The sequence below is a fragment of the Hippocampus bargibanti genome, linkage group LG10 (assembly GCF_051943395.1).
Source record: "Hippocampus bargibanti isolate YZ-2025 linkage group LG10, ASM5194339v1, whole genome shotgun sequence".
In the NCBI taxonomy this organism is placed as follows: domain Eukaryota; kingdom Metazoa; phylum Chordata; class Actinopteri; order Syngnathiformes; family Syngnathidae; genus Hippocampus; species Hippocampus bargibanti.
The window spans coordinates 13,550,522-13,574,015 of record NC_142743.1 but is presented as its reverse complement, the minus strand read 5'-3'; the positions used below and the strand labels follow the sequence as shown (position 1 = coordinate 13,574,015).

Here is a 23,494-nt window from a genome sequence, read left to right as displayed (position 1 = left end):
TTTTTTTATTCGGGTGCCGTGTGTTGTTTTACCTTTTTTTTCTTGAACCCGTCAAGCCTCTTCCAGTCATGCTCTGCGTTCAAAGACCTCCTTGTTTCGCATCAGCACACATCAGCAACCCGTTTGCTGACAGGTCTGTTAGCATTTTCGATAGCCACACTTCAGCTGTGAACACATAAACACAGAGGTGGCCTGTGTGTTACACAGACTGGCCTACTGAACTGGAAACAAACTGTTAGATTGTTCTAACATCCGTCGAGAAGCAGGGTGGAGTGGATATAAAACATCTACACACCCCTGCTGCGATGTAAGAATAACAGGGCACACCCTGAACTCATTGCCAGCCAATCACAACGCAAATTATATCCTCAGTATTCACCCTCAAATTCATACCTATGGGAAATCTACTGTTTAAAGAACAACCAACGCCATCCGACAAGTTGTGTCCATAATTTGTAAAATCACTTCAAATGACTTCTACTGAGCGTATTTTACAAAGATTCATATAGCTATATTTTATGTTTTAAGACTTACGCTGAATATAATAAGTCTTGTTTTCTAGTTGGTGACGATTCCAGATGTGATGTTACGTCTGGAACGCCCCTGACTGACACACAATAAGCGACACAATAGCACACAATAAGCACACAATAAGCACACAATAAGCGACACACAATGCATTTTGGGTACTTTGTTTGGATTGGATTGGATTGGATTGGATTTGCCTTTATTAGTCTCACAGTGGAGAAATTTACATTTCACAGCAGCAAAGTGATGAAAGGAATGAAAGTAGAAAAACAAAATACATGAGCTGCTGGAAAGGCAGCCACTCTCGCGGCGCCGTCTTGAAGTAAAAAGAACCACAAAAAAAAAACTAAACTAATAATATGACAGCACAAAGACAATATGACAAAACAAAGACACAGAGAGACATTCATTCTTCAGGAAAACTGGGTCTGAAAACTTCGTGTTGATCTGTGTTGATGGCGAAATTAGAAGGAAAACCCATAAATAACGCGAAGGTGAATCGTTGTGTGTTGCACCAAGACTATTATTTGATCCTAGTTGACACAAATTCCCAGCAGACAAATCAGCCCATTTCCAACGGAGCTTGGGCGCCATCTTGTGCATTTTCTGGGACGCTACATTGGAGTCCTGACGGCTCGAATTGATCCGGGACTTCTTTAATCGATTGAAAACATTTATGCTTTCCTCTTCAGAACTATTTGAATCATATTCATAACTGGATGAGTAACAAGAAAGCAGCTTCTCCGAATTTGAAGCCATTGTTTTGATTTTAGAGCAAGGGAAGACGTCCTGGTGTGATGTCACGAACAAGGGGGCCGGACCTTCTGAAACTCGCCATTTTTGGGGTCATTTTGAAGTAGTTTTGGGACACTTTAAGTCATTTTTATTGGTGTTTTTCATTTGACTAAAAATATCAGCCTGCGTGTTTTGGGTATTTTAGATGCTATAAAACGTTTTTCTCATGTCAGTTAGGAACCAAAAAATGGTGTCGGTTGTCCTTTCATTAACCAAATACAGTAAAGTCTCGTTATATCGATATTCAAGGGAGTCCAAAAAATATCGATATAACCGGGACTATCGATATATCCGACCCTGTTTGCATGTAATTTTCTCCGTGCGTGCACAGAAATAGTATCGATATAACCGGGACTATCGATATATCCGATATCGATATAACGAGACTTTACTGTATGCATGTTTTGGGAATTTGATAGCAACCTGGAGTACTTCAAGGATCCAACCCAGAACCCTTTAAATTTGTGGTGACCACGAGCGGACTAACTGAGCCTAACTACTGCAATGCTTTCTCTTCTCAGACATGAAGAGGCATGTCCTCGATGATACATGAGTGAATGGTCGCAGTTCACCCCGAAGATGATGAGTAATTTGTCTTTGCTGGGCTTCAGTGTTACTGAAAATCCCTATTTTTCAAACCGTGCAGATCTGGGTGAATGTTCTTTATTTTACCGATTCCAATATTACTCTCACCCAAAACTCCCTTACAGCCCATAGTAGTAATAAAAAAAAACATCCCCAGACACCGCTTTTGCGAATCAACGTGAAATTGATTGCACATGTGGTTTACAGAGAATTATCCATAGTTGTGAATGTTTCTATGAATGCTTATTTTCTCAAATCTGCCTTTCCCGTCAGGATGAAAACAAGGGCCCTTCACATCTGACAGCGCTCGTTATTCCAAACAGATGTTTTGCAATCATGGAATCACACAAGGAATTTGTCTCCAGTAGAACACGCTGCACTCGTATCATCATTAAAAAAATTGCAAGAGGCACTATACAGTGCATCAAATTATGTTGCCCAGGCTCTCATTAGAATATTTCAGGAAAGATAAATTCGGGCATGTCAATTAGAATAAATTAATAATATAGAATAAAATTATGATTTATCAGAAGACCTCATTCAGCAGCACAGTGAACTGAATCACTTGAGCAAGCTTTTTGCTCACTGACATGCAGATTTTACCATGTGCTGGTACATGGCCTCCCTCCAGTGGTCGGAGTGGTTAAGCACTGAACTTGTTGCAGCGTTTTCCACTTACATAATCATCGTCATAATAATAATACATTTCATTTATAAGCGCTTTTTCTTACGAATGTCTACATAATGTCTACTTTTGGAAACTTTCTTACTAATATCTACATAAACAAGTCAAAATAACAAAAAACAAAAACAAATAATATGACAACACAAATACATCTGTTAACAAATATTTCGTTCTGTAAACAAATGAGTAAAACCGTTTTTATTTCATTTATATGTGATATATTGTTATTTCAATAATTATTGACAGTTTATATTGTATTTAGGTAATAACCGAAAGACGTGTCCCGCCTCGCCCGTCAAAGCCAAAAGACCCTTTGTGGAGACCAATGTCTGAAGCGGACCGGCGACAGACGGCGTCCGTGGCGATCCATCACCCACGTTTCTTCGGGCCTTTAAGATGCTGCCAGACTGATTTTTTTCGGTTCCTTGCTTTGAGGTTAAGTTCGCTGATGATAAATGTTGGTCCGTTTGTTTTTAGCCACATAGTTGGCTCGCTGGCTATTGGCCACCTGTTGGCTACCTGGCTGGATGGCTATCTGTTAGCTATCTATCCGGCTCACTAGCTGTTAGCTAGCTAGCTGGTTAGCTGGCTGCCTGTTGGCTGGCTGGCTATCTATTCGCTATCAAATCGCTAGCTAGCTAGCTAGCTTTCGATCTATTTGAGTTATTGAATCCCGGTTGAGTGAATGCTGGCGCGTGTGACCGCCGCTGCTCACCCGCAGAAAACTGATCCAGTGACTGTAAAGTGACCTTGAGAGTTTTAAAAGGTGCTTACAAATCTTCTTCTAAATGTATTATTATTGTTATAAGTGATGTTTGACAAAAATAATTTCAATGACATATACTGTACAGTCATTTTAAGGAAAACATGCCAAAAAGAATCGTGGTCATGGAAAAGTCTTTATTTAACGCAAGATAAATTCATCTTCAAAACTCTGTAATGAATATAATATCGGAAAGGAGAAAAACTAGCAGTCATTATGCACCATGGACAAAAACAACGTGCACAAGCTGGCCCAGGAGCTGCTGCAGTACTCCTCCGCCTTCTTGCGGGTCTCTGGGCAGGCTGTGGTGTTCGTCGCAGGCGGTAGGTAAACCGAGGTCCGGTCCATCACTCCGGACTGCGCGGCGCTCATAGAGCTTCCAATGTCCAGCTTGAAGTGCGCGAGTCGGGGAGCTCCCTTGCACGTGCGCGCCCTCACCCTCGTCTTGTCGTCCTCGCACACGCCGCTCGCGAGCCGCTTGAAGGAGCGAGACACCTGCTTCCAAAAACCACGCGGGTTGGCGCGGAATTCCGGGCAGAGGAGAGGTTTGCCCTCGTAGCGGCACTCGAGGTCAGTCACCCCGCCGTGGACGCGCGCCACGGGGTCCTCGCACTTGACCGACACCGTGACCCGGTCGTCGGCTCTCTCCCGGGCAACCCATGTGCAGTTCATGGTGCCTCCGTAGGGGAAGTTACCCCGGCCGGCCACCGCTGGAACTGTCCCGGTAACCACTGCCGTCTCCCCGGAGGGGAACATCAGGAATGGAAGACAAACAATAAGGATTCTCAACATCTTGACAATGAAGCTGTCACAGAAGCCCGTTGACTTTATACACATTAAAGAACTTGCGGTGAGTAATAGAGAGCCAATCAGAATGGTCCGCACCTCCCACCGCCCCAACACAACACCCACTCATGACTCAAACGCTTTCCTGGCACATGCTATACGTCACGAAGAGGGCGTGGTCTTGAACGGGGGCTGCCCGGGCAAAGGACATGTTTGTGTTTTGTATTATATCATATTTGTTGACTTTTTTGTCATTCGTTTGATACACAGTTCAGGTAATTCTAGAATATATATTTAGTGAGGTGCCTTGATTTTTTTCGTGTTTTTTTTTTCCACAAGAACAGAACTACGGTACAGTAATTAACTCATGCACTGCCATTAGCGAATTTATTCGGGAATTGAAAATGTGACGTGAGCGCCATTGTCGAATTTGATCAGGTTTTTGGTTGTTCTTGCGAGGGTGCCGATAAACCGCTGGCATCCATGTTAAGTTTCAGAAATCATAAATCGGGAGATATTCGTACTCGCAACTCTGATGCATTTTAAAATAATGTGAGTGTAAATTTGAAATGAATAAAACACAAAAATACTTTAATGGTTTATCTATACATTCAATCAGGATAAAATGCATTTTTTTTTACATTTTCTTTTGCTTCACCTTACAAATGACCTGTCTGTATTGTGTCAAGAGTTGCTTGATAAAGTGAGTATTGTGGTCAAAATCTGGGGTCTCCCGACCAAATAGTGAGACTTAACATGTATGCGCCGGTCAGACGTCTGGCAACGTTTTTCCCTTCCACGAGGGGGCAGCATTTGCCTTTTATACAGCCACTTGCACCTCATTATTCAGGACCCATATGTCGATGGATTTGACTCTTTTTTTTTCCCCCTGATGAAATAAGAGAGTCTAAGGCAGGGGGGCTCACACTTTTTCAGCATACGAGCTACTTACAAAAACTACCAAGTCAAAATGATCTACCCATGACAAAAATGCAAAACATAATTATTTTCAAATGTTTTAAGGATTCTTTGTATGTACAATGTATGTAAAATCAGAATCAGAATCATCTTTATTGCCAAGTATGTAGGACACACAAGGAATTTGTTTCCGGTAGAACACGCTGCACTAGTATCGTCAAAAAAACTGCTAAGTGGCACTATACAGTTCCATTTTGGCATTATAATGTGCATTATAATTATGTAATTGACAATCTTATGCTACTTCTCGTGTATACACATTGGTCACTAAGGGGCTAAGTACTGTATAAACATACATACACACACACACACACACACACACACACACACACACACACACACACACACACACACACACACACACACACACACACACACACACACACACACACACACACACACACACACACACACACACACACACACACACACACACACACACACACACACACACACACAAATCACCCCTCTTTGGCACCATTGTATTATTTTCTATTTTTTTTTCTTCACTTAGCCGCAAGTAAAATATTTCTGAGTGGTTATTTCATTCCAGATTGAAATATTTTTTTTTTTAATAGTTGGAGCGTTATGTACTTCATGTCAAGGGATAGCACGGTGATGTGATGTTGGAGGCACAGATGACTGCAGATAGTGGGCTACATCTAACTATTGGCACATCCATCAGGTAAGTTTTCTTTGATTGCACATTCCCTCAAAAAAATAAAATAAAATAACAATCCAAAGACAAACCACATGAGAAAACGGTTTCATTGTACTTCATCAATTGTAAAGTTTATTTACGGAGTCAGCTGTCAAACAAACAAGTGCAAAGACATGCAAATGGGATCATTTGTGAAATTAGCGGACCGTCTGTTAAGAAGCGAGATGGACGTGAAACTGAAACGTTATGTACCTTGGCGATCAGATTTTCAAAAGCAACCAACGGCTGGTTTGTCAGCATCCCAATGAGATACGTTTACCCGTTGAGTAACTTCAAACGAGCCCGGTTATCTCCCAAAATTGCAAGGGGTGGGATTTTGAGTTGGCCACTGTTGCCACGGTTATGCGTCATCCCCGCCGCAGAGAAGGAGCAGAGCCTTACGGTAGTCGCCGCCAGTATCACCCTGTATAAACAAACAAACAAAACACACACGTACACAACACATATTGTCAATTCCCAAATACATTTGTGAATGAGCTAATATGCTAAAAAAAAAATTGCAAAAGTGTGATTATCATTTTAAAAGAAAAGCACTATAATACTAGAAAAGTAGGATTAAAACTATAATAATGCAATCAGCTGGTAATTTTCCAAGAGTGCGAAAAATGAGGCGGGCGTTAATGTTCACCTTGATCATAGAGTGGAGGGAGCAGGCAAACATCCTCCTGAATTCTGCTCTGATATCCAACAAGTCCACCTCGCTGCGAGTGGCCATCACTCGGATCACAGTGTTGTCATCGGTACCGGCACCCTGATAACATATAAACATTAATATCCACTCATATCTACATACCGGTCAACCTGCGAGACACTGTGACGACTCAATTTTTCCTTACTTACTGAGAAGAAAAAAAAACCCATACGCGTGTGTAATATTTCATTGCGCAATTTTAGGAACACAATTTCACATGTAAACATGAATATTTTTAACAAGTTACAACATATTTCTAGCAATAATCAAGTATGTTCTTTGTTGTAGAGCACTGTGGCTTTTTTTTCTGCGGACAAATTGAAATTGTACCCAGCAAAAAAAAAAAAAAAAGTTTGCATTTGTGGTCTTACGATGTATAATGTTTATAAAAAATATGAATGATATCACAGCGAAAAAACTCGGTAAAATGTTTAATTTAACTTATTTCAAAATAAAATTCCACTTGTCTTCTCGGAACTTTTGTTTCTTCTCGAAACTGTTCGCACTGACTCATTTTCTCGTTGGTCGACTTCGCTTTTTACGAGAAGCAATATTTGTTATTAACATGACTGCTAATATTTAATGACGAAAACTGAATCGAAAATATCTCAAAATTAGATTGAACAATTTTTGCGTTTCCCGTACAAACTTTCTTGCATTCTGTACACTTCTAAAGATGGGCAAAAATCACTCAGAATACGGCAAAATACGGCCAGTCAACAGGTATGGATCTATATACAGTACAGTGATACCTCTGTTTACGAACCCCTTGGCTTACGAACTTTTCGGTTCCCGAACGTTAAATGTATGAAAATTTTACATTGGCATACGAATTTTTTTCGTACACGGAGCTGCGTCAATGAGTGATGTGTCATCCGCGAACGAGCCCATTCTTCTAACAACAAAATGGCAGCCGACTGTTTTTGTCCTCTATTCCCCTCCCCCCAGTCTTCGGTTAAAGCCACGTGATTGATCAAGAACGCAGCAGTGGGGGGTTAAACATTAAAGAGACAGGAAGACAACAGTGAGACAGAAACAAGAGTTTCAATTTAGATATTTCAAAGTCAGAGTGAACGCTGGCGCATGTAGCTGCCTTTGCTCACCCACAGAAAAACACATCATGAAAAAAAATGTATTATTATTGTTATTGTTGTTATTATTATTGTTGTTGTTATTATTCTTATTGTCATTCATATTACTCTTGTTCTTATTCTTAGTATAGTTTTGCTTTTTTGATCGTTGCTGTGCTGATGACCATTTTGTGTTTGGGAGCCTTTTACTGAGCGAGTTGCTTGTTCTGTAGCCACAAAGGGACATAAGTCTTCTTGTGCCGGTCCCAAGCCCGGATAAATACAGAGGGTTGTGTCAGGAAGGGCATCCGACGTAAAAGCTGGGCAAAACAAACATGCGTATCATACCTCTGAAGATGGAGGTTACTGATTCGCTGTGGCGACCCCTTGAAGGGAAAGCCGAAAGGAAAAGAAGAGGAGTGTAGACTGCAAGGTTAAGATATCCCATCAATCAGGCTCCACAAACAACCCACACGAGCCATCTGTACACTTGATTCAAAAAGCTATCAACCCAGCTAAACAGAACACAATTGATGAGGATCTAGATAAAATTATCACAGAGAAAGCACCTACAAGGGATCATTCCTCAAGATGGTGAAAGAAGGTTACGTTCCTCATCAAGTGTTTAATGCTGAGGAAACCGGCCACTCCATTTCATCAAGCCATCAACGACCATCACAATAGTAAATAAAACGACTTTATTCTACAGTACAGTTTATTTCTTTAATTATAATACCATAGCACATTTATTATACATAAAATAAGGTATATTTTGCGTAGTTTTAAGGCTTAGAAAATTTGAAAGTAGAAAATTGTTTTAAGGGGACCTGGGAACGGATTATTCTCATTTTAATGGTTTCCTATGGGAAATTAATTTTTGGGATACACACTTTTCACCTTACACACTCTGTCTGGGAACCAATTAAGTTCGGAAGCCAAGGTATCACTGTACAGTATATCTAGACACATACCTTCATTGCGTAGTACAGAGTCTCGGCAAAATAGGCCGGGACGCTCCTGGCACACTTCACTACAAAGGGAAAAAACAGATTTTTTGTTTTCATTTTACAAGTCTTGGGACAGTAGCCCAAGTACACGCTAAACTCACCAACAGCGAGCAGCAACTCCCTGAGGCTTCCGGATGTCTCCCTCCTGATGCTCTCCTCCATCTCGTAGCCTGACAGCTTCATGTAGGCGTCAAACACTGAAAAACAATAACGCACAAAAAGTGAGGTGACGAACGCTGTGGTTACAATATGTGCCGGCCTACTCGCAAACCTTTCCTGAGGTGCTGGGCGCTGCGATTTCCTAAGATGGTGACAAAAGTCTGCTCGTCGGTGCCAAACTTGTGCTCGCCGGCCTTGAACAGGACCTACGCATTGAAGTAACGTACTTGGTAGTTATATACAGGTAGATATGTCAACAAGTGAATGTTTTACTAGTTAGCTAACTCGTAAAAATAGCAAGCTAAAAAAAGCTTATCCTCTCACCGTTGTCAAGTGTTTGCTAACTACGAGCTGGCTAAGTAACTAACCACAATCAAAAACATTAGGTAAAGGTTAATTTTGTTGCGCATTCTCTAGCTGGCTAGGGAGCTAACAAATTATTTATTTAGTTGCTTGGTTAGCTATTACTCTTGTTAATGTTTTGAGATTAGCTCGCTAGCTAACCAACATTGAAGTAACGTACTTGGTAGCTATATAATAATAATAATAATAATATTACATTTAATTTCTAAGCGCCTTTCAAAATTCTCAAGGACACTTTACAGTCACTGGATTTTACATTTTTTATATACAGGTAGATATGTCAACAAGTGAATGTTTTGCTAGTGAGCTAACTCGTAAAATAGCAAGCTAAAAAAACTTATCCTCTCACAGTTGTCAAGCGTTTGCTAACTATGAGCTGGCTAGGTGACTAACCACAATCAAAAACATTAGGTAAAGGTTAATTTTGTTGTTATTTTGTTGCGCATTAGCTAGCTGGCTAGGGAGCTAACAAATATTTTATTTAGTTTCTTGGTTAGCTATCACTCTTGTTGATGTAAATAGAAAACCACTCATTGTTATCTATGTTGCTGACTACAATCCAAATAAACGTGTTTAGCTAGCCAGCTAGCTAGCTTACCTGTCATTTTACACTAGAAGGTTGTTGTTGAGAAGCTTGAACCTGAATGCTTTTTGAGCTCTTTCCAGTGGCCCAAAAAAGGCCGTTTCATATCCAACATGACATTTCAGAACCATTTTTTTCTGCGCGACTCAAAATGAAATAGCAGCTGATGATATTTTGTCATATTTTACAGGCTTACTTCAGCATCAGTCTGGATGTTAGCCTCTTGGACACCGGTCTGCCTATTGGCCTGTGTAGACAGAGTTAATCGATGAGAACATACAACAGCACGTTTTGATTTCAGAACAGCTGAATAATACATGAGGGCAAATCAAGCACTGTTAAAATGGAAGACAATTTCCATGGATCAACATTTAAATGGTTCCTAAAAGACAAGATAGAAAGTAGGAGATGTTGTTGACCTGGAGCAGGATGACCAACAGCCTCTTGAAGTGGCCTGAGGTGTCTCCCGACACGTCCTCTTCCAGGTCATCGTCGTACTCTGGTAAAAAGAAACATCCAAAAAAAGATACATAAATTTGGATGACAGCAAAGCAATACTGGCTGCAATTTATTAAAAACACACTTTTTGCCTCAATTACTTAAGAGACAGCAGGCTTTTGTCGAAAAATCCAGCTATTAAGTCGTAATATTAATATACATTTTTTTTCCTGTAATACCGTCAGACTTGTCACTTTACATCAAGTTGGGAAGATGTTTTTTGAGAATACAAAAGCAGTATTTTCTAAATCTGCTGGGAATTGTGAACTATGAAAATAATATAGGTTAATTTAATATAATAATCATATTATGAATTAAAGTATTTCTTTGTAAAAAGGGACATTTTTGTCATATTTTTTCAAAATAGCAATGCAACAAATAAAATACAAAAAAATTATTTTTGAAAAAAAAAAAATCAGCTCAACATGGCAAATTAATTAATTCTTGTTTGTTGATATTTTTCCTGCAACTTTGTAAGAGAAGTACGTAATTTAAATTTGGTGAGAAAATGGAATTACTGAATAAAGAGTTTTTAAAAAAAAATAATAATCCCTCACCAAAATCTGTTACCCAAACTGCTCTGAGATTTTGTCGAGGAACCTTGTAAACCAAAGCAGGTTACCTTGTCTATAGGCGGCGACAATGTCCTTCACCTGCTGAGACGTTCTGGAGGCCAGAATCTCCACCAGTACCTTCTCATCAGTACCTGCCCCCTAGTGATCAAAGAGGGCATTCACAAAGGTCATAGGTCGTACAGTAAGTGCTCTTTATTTTGTCTTTTTGTACAGCGGTGCCGATTTCCATCGTCTTTTCCCTCCATGTCGCTGAACAAAACAAATATTCCAAAGAAATGGTGTTTTTGCAGTTTTTGACTCGACATGAACATACCTTGATGGCGTTGCGAAGTGAGGTGACGTCATAGGCAAGGGGCGCGGTCATCAGGGCCACGATGAGAGTCTCAAATTTACCCCCGAGTTCCCCTTTCAGGTCTTGGATCAGATCCTAGGAAGACGACATATGATCTGGAAGTCAGTTTTTCAAAGATTGTTCTCTACCTAGCTAGCTATCTGTTTGCTATCTATTAGCTATCTATCTAGCTAGCTGGCTACCTTTCTATTGATTTCAGTTACTTCCGGGTGTGGTGAATGCTGGCGCGTGTGGCTGCCGCTGCTCACCCACGGAAAAATGTATCCTGTGCCTGTGAAGTGACCTTGAGAGTTTTGAAAGGCGCTTATAAATGAAATGTATTATTATTATCCAAAAATCAAAGGTGTAATTTTCATGAGTAAAGAAAAGCATTAGGAGGGGGAAACATCAATCTTATTGGGGGTAAAAAGTTGCACTCATGAGAAAAAAAGTAATTTTCCCCTAAAAAAAAACTTTTTTTCAGAGAGCACATTTTATGAAGTTGCAATTCAGTATTCATTTTTGTTTGGAAAAAATATTTTTTAAAAATATGAAACAAAAGCAATACATTCTGGAAAGAAAAAGTAGCATTTTATAAACAAAATAATTTCATTGTTAAAAAAAACAAGAAATAATAAATACATGACACAAAAACAAATATTTTTTTCAGGAAAAACAATTTTTCATTTTAGGAGAAATAAAATAATGGGGAAAAATGTTTTCCTCTTTAATAATAATAATAATAATAATAATAATAATACATTTTATTTCAAGCGCCTTTCAAAGCTCTCAAGGACACTTTACAGTCACAGTCAAGCATAGATACAATAATAAATACAATAAAAATATAAATAGAATACAATAAATAACATACAATTATAAATAGAAACAAGAGATAGAGCTACACAGAAAATGCAACTTTAAAGGACAACCGACGTCTCCGGACAAGTTGTGTCCATAATTTGTAAAATGGCTTCAAATGACTGAGCGTATTTTAATAAGATTCCACCGCATATAGCTATATTTTCCGTTTTAAGACTCGCGCTGAATATTCAGGAAGTCTTGTTTTTGAGTTGGTGACGAGTCCGTACGTGATGTCACTAAAAGAACGCGCCTGACCGAAAAGAGACACATTGTAGCGGTCCTTCCATCACCTCAATGTATTTTGCTGTACCTGTTTGGTCTGAAAACGTCGTGTTGCACCAAAAAGAGGCAGAAGAGGGCGACAAAGCTCCGTGTAAGGAATTTATCGGCCTGTGGAAATGGAGGTGGCCAAAGGAGGTTGCCATTCTGTGCCTCTTTTTCGGTGAGGCAATGTTGCCTCAAAATGGCACGGAATAAATTCTTTAATCGATTGCAAACATGTATGCTTTCCTCTTCAGAACTATTTCAATCATGTTCATAACTGGATGTGTAACAAGAAAGCATATTCTCCGAATCTGAAGCCATTGTTTCGATTCTCCAGCAATTCAAGATGTCTTTGCGTGACGTCACGAACTGGGGGCGGAACTTTCTGAAAATGCCCAATTCGCAGCTCTTTTTTTGCAGATTTAGGACACTTTAAGTCATTTTTATTGGTGTTTTGCATTTGAATAAAAATATCATACTGCGTGTTTTGGGTATTTTAGATGCTATAAAACGTTTTTCTGATGTCAGTTAAGAAAAGAAAAAGTGACGTCGGTTGTCCTTTAAATAGGTGGGTTTAAAAAGGGAATAACTAGACTAATGTTGGAATTGAACAAGAAGGCCTCAATATAAAAAAAATGTTGAATTTTAGTTAGTTTTTTTTTTTATTATTTATATTTTGCCGAAAATCATGTCACGCCACTCAAACAAGTACTGTTCTCAATTGTGAACCAAACGCACGATGCCTCCTTTCAAAGCATCACAAGCGGGGATCCCACCTTTCCAAAGAGCGTCTTGTAGGTGGCGATGATCTGCTGACGCTGGGCGTTGCTACGCGACGTCAGCAGCTGCAAGATCGCTTCCTCATCCGTGCCTGCCACGACAACAACAAAATAACTTTACGACACATCTCGGCTGTATTGCCGTCATATTCTTCACTACAGAGTCAGTCGATCCTCCATTAAGTGTCTCCCCTTGGTCCAAAATACTGCACACAACTCCTACTCTGGCATCCCTTTTAAGTCATTCGCTGATATTCCTGAATTTATTTGGGAATTGAAAAGTGTGATGTGGAGCGCCATTCCTGAATTTGTTTTGGTTTTGTTTTTTCTTGCGGAGGTTGCCAATAAAGCACTGGTCAGACCTCTGGCAATGTTTTTTCCCTTCCACAAGGGGGTAGCATTTGCCTTTTGTCCATGTTAGCGCTTTGTTACAGCTTCAGCTGTTGTTAAAGCGTTAAAGCGGTGAAAGAAGAGGAAGATTTCTTACACTGAATCGAATATTTACATAGTCCTAAAACTCAATATTCTGTGGGTCCTGGAATTTGAGTGAAAATGACAAAAACCCTGGCACTGGAGCTGACACATTTTTGCACATCATCTGGTAGTGAATGAGTTAAAACTCATCGCAAAACTCCTTTGTATTCTTTGACTTTTGACTCAGTCTTGATTTTTAGTTGGGCTGTTTTTGTGCTTTCTACTGGTTCGTATTATTTGGATTATTTTTGTGATGGAAATAATTATTACTCCACAGCAGTGGTTATTGTATAGCGCTCTATAAATACCGTTGAGTTAATTGTCACGCCTGGCGGTCCCTTGCAGCTGCGCTTTTGATTCACTCTTTTGTCTCCTCATTACAGCGAGTGTTTACCAGGCCGCTTCTCGAGTTTCACCCGTGTTTGCACAACCACAGCCGCGAGCGAGGTGGCGGTCAAATGAGGAGTCAGGTGACATCAGTGGAATAGGCGAGATTCCTTGTGAACATCTTACCCAGGCCTTTCATGGCCTTGTACAGAACTTCGGCGTCGGCGCTGGCGTTGAAGTTGCCGCTTGCTTTCACGGTTCCTCGGCTGGCCTGGGGAGGGGGGCGATAAACAGGTCAGGTTCTGGATATTTAAAATTCATTGTTTGCACTGGTGCGGTGAATTCGGTATGAGAGTTTATTCAAAATGCATATACAGTAATTACCGTATTTTCCAGTGTCGAAAGGAGTGCAGTGATACCTCAGCTTACTAACACTTTAGCTGACAAACTTTTCGCCTCACGAACATTAAATTCGCGAGCATATAGTCTTGGCTGACAAAATAGTTTTCAGCGGACAAACCAAACCACACAGCGCCACGGTGGCTGGCGGACTAGTTTTCATCACCCCCTTTCTTTGAGTGCAGATGTGGTTTGTTATCGAGTGCAGTACTTTTGCTATTATGGTACCGAATGAAATCCCATCACAGGCTAGTGTTAAGCCGAAGAGGACACAAAAGAAAATTACGGTTGAGCAGAAGAAGGAAGTTGGTAACTCATCTTCACATTTGCTATTCACTCAACATGTGAATCAAAAGAGGTCCTGTTTGAACCCCCCCCCCAAAAAAAAGCCACCATCTTATCACTCGATAACGGCGAACAATGGACGAGGCTATGCCAAGGAAAGGCAAACTGATCAATATGTTGATCGACGGAGCTGATGCGATAAGAATGGAACGCACCCTCCCCTCGCATTGTCCCCCACGAATGACTCAACTCAACGGCAGTGTGGCGTCTCAGCAAATCATGTGGAAAGTCAGCGGAAAAAAAATAAACAAAAGAGTAGTTTGTGCTTTTACGGTCTAGGAGGAATTCCAAAATGTCCTGACAAACAAGCTGCAGCATAAGTTAAAATCTAATCAAAGTCAACATGCCTCTTGGGACAAAGAATGGCGATTGTGTGGACACCAACACAATCCCGATTGTTTCCGACGGAATGTTAGACATTGATTCGTAATGTTTTTTTTTTTTTTTGCGATATCGACCCTTGGGCGAATTCTAGGCTCGTCATCGCAACTGGCGAAAGATTTCTCATTGTGAGCGGTATGAATTTGGAGACCCCCAAAAATTTTTGGTCGTCCAATTCCAATCAAATACATGTGAAGCGATGACAACTTTGGGTTGCAATTTAGATACGGTTATACTTTGGTTTTCGAACGTCTCGGTTCTCAATCATTTTGGTTTCGGACCAACAATTTTTGGGATTTTTTTATGCTTTGGTTTACAACCGAAAATGGTTTTCCGACCAAACTGAGCGCACCTGAATGCACCACTCGACTCCCATCCACTTCCTTTTATGTCACTTCCTCGTGTAGCGTTCCATTGTGAGCTGGCGTATTTGTATCGTTCAATCAATTCAGTAGCAAATTTCTCCATTGTAGGAACTATTAAAGACTTTCTGATTCTGATCACAATTAAGCAATAAATAAATAGCAGCTATTTGCTACATTTAGCTATCCAGCTAGATAGCTATATGGCTATCTATTTGGATATCTACCGAGCCAGCCAGCTAGATAGCTATATGGCTATCTAGCTGGATATCTACCGAGCCAGCCAGCTAGATAGCTATATGGCTATCTAGCTGGATATCTACCGAGCCAGCCAGCTAGATAGCTATATGGCTATCTAGCTGGATAGCTATCTAGCTAGCTATCTATGGCTAGCTATTTAGCTTTCTATTTATTTGAGTTACTTCCGGGTTGAACGTGAATGCTGGCGCGTATGGCTGCCGCTGCTCACCCACAGAAAAACCTATCCTGTGACTGTAAAGTGACCTTGAGAGTTTTGAAAGGCGCTTATAAATAAATGTATTATTATTATTATTATTATTATGGGAAATGTTTCGTTTTCGAACAGGTTTCTGGAATGGATTATGAACGAAATTTTGACTATGTTCTTTACTTCCTGCCCTGTAGAGCACTTCCTGTTTCATGAGAATAATACAAGCACGTAAACGGGGAGATTGTGGATCATGACAGTTGGAAATGTGAGGCGGGACGTGTCTACCACTAGGCAAGAGTACCGCATGCTCTTTTGCTCTCGCTTCACCGCTTTTGAAATTTGATCTGCTCGACGTCGGTGATGTCTAGGCTCGCGCCTCCTGGGCATTCCGTGAACATCTCATCACAAGATGAGTAGCGGAAGTGAAAAAAAAGTTTCATTTGCAACCTTTGTTCACTTCCTCCCAGCAAAATGTGTCAGAACATTTTTTTTGTCCGGATGTTCTCCAAGGGCGTGTTGAGACATGATTTTGACAACTTTGAGAGGAAAGCGAATAGGATTTTCTCCCCCGGAATGTTGACCTTTCGTCCTACATGTACACATAGAGCAGACTGATCTTATCACCCCTAGCCCCACTCCTTTTGTTTATGGACTCTGTCCTGTTGCCAGTGGATACGGTTAGACGGGAATTCCTTATCCGGCCACAGATGGTGACCGCTCCAGTGAAGCTGGCGGCTCCACCCTTACTTTGAGGAAAAGACAAGCTTCTCCTTTAAGATAGAGGCTGGGTTTTGCACTTTGACTGGAAAATTGTATTCAAAAAAAAAAAAAAGGACGAGACAGAGAAACAGACACGGATAAACACACCCCACCCAAAATGAAAAAGAGCCGAAGATGAGTCACTCAAATCAAACTTCCCTCCCCACTCCAAATTTATTTTACGACCACATGACACCTCATCATCCTTCCCGGCCCAAGAATGAACCTTTCAACGCCGGAGTTCACATACAGTAAAGTCTCGTTATATCGATATCGGATATATCGATAGTCCCGGTTATATCGATACTATTTCTATGCACGCACTGAGAAAATTACATGCAAACAGGGTCTGATATATCGATAGTCCCGGTTATATCGATATTTTTTCGGACTCCCTTGAATATCGATATAACGAGACTTTACTGTATTTCGTTTTTATGTTGCATTACCTGGATTTGGAGATAAGTTTAATAGTTAGGGATACAACGTCCCAGGTTTAACCCGCCCAAGTCACAAACAACCAAAACCCCCGTTAAAATGTTCCCTATGTGATGGACACAAATATCCGCGCAAATGCTCCGTTAGAGCAACTCAATTACGGTTACACAGTAAATAAACCGTCAAAGCAGTGTTTGGCAAGGGAGAAATGTGCTAGGAAGACGGGAGGGTGTTATGTAATTCTGGAGGGGAAAAAGTGGGCGTTTTTTAGGGAAGTCTCGATGCTTTTTTTCTTCTTCTTTTTACTATCATGACTCATAGATTTGCATATATAACGGGATCTTGTTTCTTACTCACGACGATGACCCTGTACAACTCTCTAGTTTTTTATATTTAATGTTGTGTTTTTGTGGGAAAATGCAAGAAAAGTAACTCACCATTTTGACTGCAGTGGTTGTTTTTTTTTCTTTCTTTGAGAAGACGTTCTGCTAAAGGAGGAGGGGAAAAAAAGTGTCAAATACACTTGAACAAACAATTTCCAAAGTTCGAACCCTGTCATCTGGCCGAAGATGAACGCCGACTTACCGAAGAACTGCAGCTGTCACGCCCGGTGAGTGCACGCAGAAAAGCGTCGAGGTGTGAAGCCGGAGAAGACGAGGAGGACAAGAAGGAAGACGAGCTGAAATCCGTTCGGAAAAACTCTTGGGCGTGCGAGTGAGTACACACGCCACACCCCGGTGAGCGCAAAGCACTTTGGGAGATGTCGTTTTTCTAGGGGTAGTGACATCACGGGAAGAGTGGAAAATGAATACAGTTTCTCAGGAAAATTGAAATTCTTAAAATGAATGTTATATTCAGTCAACTCTTCCCCATTGCACAACGGCTCAATCAAACTTGTCAGACGGCGCACAGCATCACTTGTCAATTACCTGAAAAAGTTAATTTCTTCTTGAAAACAATTTTCTGTGAACTTAAAAGAGGACACTTTGTGTTGATTGTTGCACATATCTTTATATTGAATTGCATTTCTATTATTTTTTTCAGTAAACCACTTTAAGTTGAGTTAAGTTTATTAAATCAGACAACAATAGCCTACCACTATTTATTTATTTATTTATTTATTTATTTATTTATTTGCTCAATCAAAAATGCTTTGCGCTGGTTAGGTGGAACGAGACTTTTACTGTGGTGGTACATCACCGAAAAAAACGATTGAGGACCACTTCAAAAGTGTCAACGCAGCTGTTCCAAGCCATTTTGTGATTGGTTTTGATTGCTACGTCACACCTTTGTGGAAAGAATGCCATTTCACCAACTTGATCTTGCCCCATTTACCTACAAGCAAATATTTAACCATTTCCTTTATTAATCAGCGGCTTAACAATGTATAATATAAACTAAAATGGCAACTCAAATAAACAATTGACGGCCACGGTAGCGATAAATCATTCGATAGGTGTGACTTCACCCCTCTAAAATTCTCTTGAATGGTACGCCCCATGTCCTATAAATACTATCGAATCTGTCGACCCCAGAAAATCAAAAAAGTATTTCTTTCATAAAATATTGACCAAACATTTCAATCATGGAGTGGACTCCGATGGAAATCGACCCTGAGGTGAATTATAATAATTGCGACTACCTTGATGTAGTTGTTCCAAGCGACCATAAAATAACTTGCTGTCCATTTGTGTGTGTGTGTGTGCCTTTTGCTTACAGGTGCTGAACAAGGTGGGCAATCAAACTTAAAAAATATAGAAAAAAATAACACAGACGGTGATTTACCACATTTTAATATTCAATACGTTTTTCCAAACGCTCACTAAACCTCCGTGTTACAACAATGGACCATTTCGTCGACGTTAAAACGCGAGTATGACACTTTTATGGTCTGAAAAGGGTTGAAATGTATTTAGTACAAAATGACAATCAACGGCATCCTCCCCCGTCGCACCGTTAGCTTCCCGGCTAACGATGGGTGTGGTCTGTCTGGGCCACTTGCATCTCCCAACCAAGCAGCCCTTGTCGCCTCTGCATGATTGTTCAACTTGATTCTCAACTCTTTATTTTCACTAGTTGATGACTAAAGTCGGCGTAGGTGATGGTTGGCGTTTCGTGGACGTCCTCGGCTTGGAGGCCGAGCAGCTGTCTGCAGTGCCAAAACCGTGTTGTGCCCTCATGCTGCTCTTCCCGATTACCAAAGAGGTAATTTAGAGAGGAAATGAAAATCTCTGGGGTTTTTTCAACATTTTTGTGGGGGGTTGAGAAAAATGTTGGAGTGTGGCAGTGATCCAGGCCACATACCTCTCTTGGGGTGTGGTGATGCTGAGCTTGCAGAGGTGGCGGATGCTGATTTTTAATGGTGATGAGTCATCAGTTGATGTAGGGACCAAAGGGGGGGATTCAGTGACAAAGCCTGGACACCAACAATAGACGCACTCTGCCCATCTCCCCACCCTGCCTTGCCCCAATGTTTTATTAGTACTCTAAACCCCCAAAATTAACCCTACAAGAGCATCCCAACTTTGCCTCCATTCCATTTCAAACACATTTTATTATATTGGTAATTAAGAATAGATGGCTTATTCTTGGTATCATGAAGGAAAAAATATAATTGCAATTACAAGATCCACCCATGTTTTTTTTTTAATTGAACACAATAAATCAATGCATTCCAATTGACCGGTACAGAATTACATTGCATATTTAGGTATATAAAATGAAATTTGATGATTAAATAATCACACTTGACATTACATATTTTTAATAATATACAAGACAGGGATCAATCTGGGTGTTGCTATTTTACACTGTTGAGTTTTATAAAAACATGGTGCACTTTTAATGAATATAAATCTGTGGCTTGTTTAGGTTTTTCGGTTTTGCATGTAATGTGTTCAGCTGCACATAGAATTTGCCATTTTCAACTTTTTGTTTTATTTTTAATTGTGTGTCTCAGCATGACTCTTTCAGACAAAAGCAGGCGGACAAAGTGATGCGGGGCTCGGATGCTTACTTTCTGAAGCAGACCGCCACCAATTCCTGTGGCACCATCGCCCTGCTGCACGCGCTGGGAAACAACCAAAGCAAACTCACCTTTGGTAACAGTCTGGATTTATTTGACAAACTCCCACACAACTGTGAACTGCTAACCATTTCTTTGTCCCAGTTACCTTGGGGAAATAAAAAGAATCTGGTCGTTTTATTCTCAGAGAGTGCTTCCGTGTTGAAAAAATTTCTGGATGAAACTGCCAAGATGTCTGCTGATGACCGTGCCAAACATCTGGATAAGAACAAGGTGCGTATCATTGGAAGGAAGCTTACACGAACAGCATGTTGAAACTTTTTCAATTCAATGTTTTTTTTTTTAAACCGAGCACTGTACACGTTTACTTTTCATGCAAAGGTACATTTTTTAAAGTACAGCACGGTTGTATTTAGTAAAGTTACATTTGTTTCTTAGGTATATTTTATATAAATGTATATTTATGTGTAATACATGGAAACATATTTTTTTCTGTATTGAAATATTTTTTTTTTTAATTTGTGTGTGTGTGTGTGTGTGTGTGTGTGTGTGTGTGTGTGTGTGTGTGTGTGTGTGTGTGTGTGTGTGTGTGTGTGTGTGTGTGTGTGTGTGTGTGTGTGTGTGTGTGTGTGTGTGTGTGTGTGTATTTTTCATACCTGCCAATGTATACATTTTCCCCATATTTTATACATTTTTTTAATGTCAATTCAAGTACGGCATACTACAACTTTTATGTGGGGAAAAACAATTCTGAACCAATCTTACAAAGACAATTTTGGCTGAAATCCTGTTTGTCTAAATTGCTGGTAGCCAAAAGGCAATGCTGCCACAGATTACAAATGTCACGGTAAACCACCAAAAGTAATCCTCAATCGTGTCCATTTTTTTATAACTGCGTACGGTCGGATTGATAAAAGCATAACGTGTGCATGCCCGGTAAGGTGTCTGCATTTGTTAGTGTTTTTTTTTAATCATTTCCAAATAATATACGGCATACTACAGCTTTTATACGGGAACTGTAATCATTTATAAGGGCAGGCCATTAGCCATGGTTGACGGGTATGATTTTCTTTCTTTTTTTTTTTTTGTGGATGGATGCACTTCGTGTGAAATGTTCGAGTCTCATGTTTACACATGTACATTCATGTAATGTCCACTCGGGGGAACCACAGACCAACACGCCGCTTGGTCTTTTTGGTCCATTCTGGGTTTCAAAATTGTGAACTTTAATTAGTCCCATTATACGTTGTTTATTTTAATCTTACAATCCTCTGTCCAGGCAATCCATGATGCTCACAATGAGGTTGCTGCACAGGGACAATGTAGGGTAAGTTGACTTGCACACAAAATTATGTATTTTTTTTTTCTTAAAAAATATTGACAACTAAATGAATGAAATTGTCTTTGTGAATCCGGCAGCCCGAAGCCGATAAGGTCAACTTCCACTTCATTGCCTTTGTCAACGTGAATGGACAACTTCTTGAATTTGGTGAGGAAAATCGGACTTTTCTGTCTTTCCTCAAATACCGCCCACTGCTGGCCACCAGCACCGCTAACAGTGTAGCCGAGGCACCTGTGGACCTGTTCGTTAAGTAAATTCGAGACAAAGCAGGCCACTTTTGAGAAAATGCCACACTCTGGCTTGTTACTAAAGTCTCGTCTTTCTCTCCCTCTTTTTGGTGTTAAGACGGGAAGATGAACGGACCCCTGAACCATGGCGCCACCAAAGATGAAACCCTTGTAACGGTATGGAAATTAGATTTCTTTCCAAATGACACTCCGTGTGGAACTGAACCTCTTTAACAAAGTCCCAAAAAGCACAAGGCCTTTGCGTTAAAACCAGTTGAATGACACCTTTTGCTCAGATCCTTATGTCATTCAAATTTTGGAAATCAATCTTGGTATTCTTGTTAATATTAAATTTTCATTATACAAATTGAGCAACAAGGTCCACTTGTTTTATCCATGTTTTTCGAGTTTGGTCATGTGATCACAAGCTGAAACCTGATTGGTCCTTACCTTCTCAGTTATGATGTCGTTTTAAATCGACAGCGAGTGACAAAATGGCCGCCCTGTGAAATGGATAAAAACGAGTGGATTTTTCTGTTGAACTTGTATTCCATAAACACAAAATTAATCTGTGTAGCCAAATGGAATGTTTTATTTGTTTATTTATTTATTTATTTATTTATTTATTTATTTTTTATATTTTTACCTCCCCTTTAAATTTATCTTACCTGTAGTTTTAGGAAATAAATACTACTTCACAGTATTTTACTCAAAGCAGACTTGGAGTAAAAAAATACAGTAAAGTCTTGTTATATCGCTATTCTCGGGAGTCGGACAAAATATCGATATAACCGGACTATCGATATATCCGATCCTGCGGCATGTAAATTTTCTCCTTGCGTTCATAGAAATAGTATCGTGATAAGCAGTACTATCGATATAACCGATATGGATATAACGAGACTTTACTGTACTAGTTTTTTATTATTATTCATAAACACCTTTCAAAACTTTCAAGGACACAGGATAAGAACAAAGATGATTTCTGCGGGTGAACAGCAGCAGACATTTGCGCTTACATTCACTCAACCTGGAAATCTGGCCCCTGTAACTAAAAATAAAATGATTAATAAAAAAATAACTGACAAACTCCCAATCAAGATTTAGTTGTACTTGAATGCCTCATGACATGAAAAGTTGTATTTCTTTTTCCCTCTCCCGCTAATTTACATCCAGGATTCTGCCAAAGTGTGCCGAGGCTTTGTGGAGCGAGGACTAGGTGAAGTTCGCTTCTCCGCTGTGGCTCTGTGTCGTGGTTAAATTCTCTCCCGGAACAAAATGTCAACCACAAACACATTTATTGGCATTTTTGGATCACTGTCAAGCAAGTATTATGTTCACTCGGCACACACGTATACTGTAGGTTTCCACTTCATATCACAAACTTTTAGCACAATTGTTCAAGACGAGAGCAGAAAGCGTCGTTTTCAATCGTCTCCTTAGATGTGAACAAACAGATGCCGCTGCGTTTTTTTTTTAACAAGCACTTGTCTTTGTACGTATTTGTTACGCTTTGAATGCTTTGCGGACCAATGAAACGCAAATGGGCGCCGTGTGAAAACCAGTAAAAAAAATAGAAACACTTTTGGTACAGTTTAGATACCTCTTGCTCCTAATTGGTTGATGTGATGCTCCTCACAGCCTTAATGTAGCTTTAAGAATGCATTTGTTCACTTAGTGAACTGCATTTGAAAAGTGCAATGTAGTTGAATTTGCTTTAATTTGCACAGTTAGTGGTGTGCGTGCGTGCATGTGTTGCGGTGTTTATTGCACTGACGGTGTGGCTGTTACTGACACAAATAAAGTGCTTTTGATTTGTGATGGTGGTGCAAGTGATTACATGAAGGGGAAACTCATATTTGCCATTTTTGGGGATAATATTAGGATTTGATTGTCCATAAAATGACACATAAGCCATTTTAGGATTTGATTATCCATA

General features: G+C 40.0%; 3 protein-coding genes across 5 annotated transcripts; 1 reads left to right on the top strand and 2 right to left on the bottom strand.

Moving 5' to 3' along the window:
* Positions 1 to 3,479: 3,479 nt before the first annotated feature.
* Positions 3,480 to 4,169, bottom strand: fgfbp1b (fibroblast growth factor binding protein 1b). Its single transcript, XM_089006231.1, has one exon. The coding sequence runs from the start codon at positions 4,146 to 4,148 to the stop codon at positions 3,561 to 3,563; it is 588 nt and encodes a 195-aa protein (XP_088862357.1). The 5' UTR covers positions 4,149 to 4,169; the 3' UTR covers positions 3,480 to 3,560.
* Positions 4,170 to 5,885: 1,716 nt separating this feature from the next.
* On the bottom strand, positions 5,886 to 17,634 carry anxa5b (annexin A5b). 2 transcript variants are annotated; one of them, XM_089005698.1, is made up of 13 exons: positions 17,547 to 17,634; positions 17,399 to 17,446; positions 14,013 to 14,097; positions 13,023 to 13,117; positions 11,101 to 11,214; positions 10,835 to 10,925; positions 10,134 to 10,213; positions 9,911 to 9,961; positions 8,881 to 8,974; positions 8,711 to 8,806; positions 8,574 to 8,632; positions 6,470 to 6,592; positions 5,886 to 6,244 (listed from the first exon to the last, which is right to left on the bottom strand). In XM_089005698.1, exons 2-13 carry the CDS (start codon positions 17,399 to 17,401, stop codon positions 6,182 to 6,184), a joined length of 954 nt encoding a protein of 317 aa, XP_088861824.1. In that variant the 5' UTR covers positions 17,402 to 17,446; positions 17,547 to 17,634; the 3' UTR covers positions 5,886 to 6,181. The 2 variants fall into 2 exon arrangements, with proteins under 2 accessions (XP_088861824.1, XP_088861825.1); XM_089005699.1 differs by having other exon boundaries at positions 17,399 to 17,449; positions 17,547 to 17,620.
* Positions 17,536 to 23,374, top strand: uchl1 (ubiquitin carboxyl-terminal esterase L1 (ubiquitin thiolesterase)). 2 transcript variants are annotated; one of them, XM_089005701.1, is made up of 9 exons: positions 18,532 to 18,579; positions 18,681 to 18,692; positions 19,038 to 19,166; positions 19,921 to 20,062; positions 20,174 to 20,259; positions 21,266 to 21,313; positions 21,406 to 21,475; positions 21,674 to 21,732; positions 22,732 to 23,374. In XM_089005701.1, exons 1-9 carry the CDS (start codon positions 18,547 to 18,549, stop codon positions 22,813 to 22,815), a joined length of 663 nt encoding a protein of 220 aa, XP_088861827.1. In that variant the 5' UTR covers positions 18,532 to 18,546; the 3' UTR covers positions 22,816 to 23,374. The 2 variants fall into 2 exon arrangements, with proteins under 2 accessions (XP_088861826.1, XP_088861827.1); XM_089005700.1 differs by lacking the exons at positions 18,532 to 18,579; positions 18,681 to 18,692 and adding an exon at positions 17,536 to 17,675.
* The last annotated feature ends 120 nt before the right edge of the window (positions 23,375 to 23,494 follow it).

Bases quoted from the DNA above. Each gene is read 5' to 3' on its own strand.
- fgfbp1b (XM_089006231.1), bottom strand. From the start codon at position 4,148: ATGTTGAGAATCCTTATTGTTTGTCTTCCATTCCTGATGTTCCCCTCC.
- anxa5b (XM_089005698.1), bottom strand. The intron at 13,118-14,012 runs GTAAGATGTTCA...TTGTCGTGGCAG, and splicing joins CAAGGCCATGAAAGGCCTGG to GCACGGATGAGGAAGCGATC. The intron at 6,245-6,469 runs GTGAACATTAAC...TTGTTTATACAG, and splicing joins CCCTCCACTCTATGATCAAG to GGTGATACTGGCGGCGACTA.
- uchl1 (XM_089005701.1), top strand. From the start codon at position 18,547: ATGGAGTGGACTCCGATGGAAATCGACCCTGAG. The intron at 19,167-19,920 runs GTAATTTAGAGA...TGTGTGTCTCAG, and splicing joins TCTTCCCGATTACCAAAGAG to CATGACTCTTTCAGACAAAA. The intron at 20,260-21,265 runs GTGCGTATCATT...TCCTCTGTCCAG, and splicing joins AACATCTGGATAAGAACAAG to GCAATCCATGATGCTCACAA.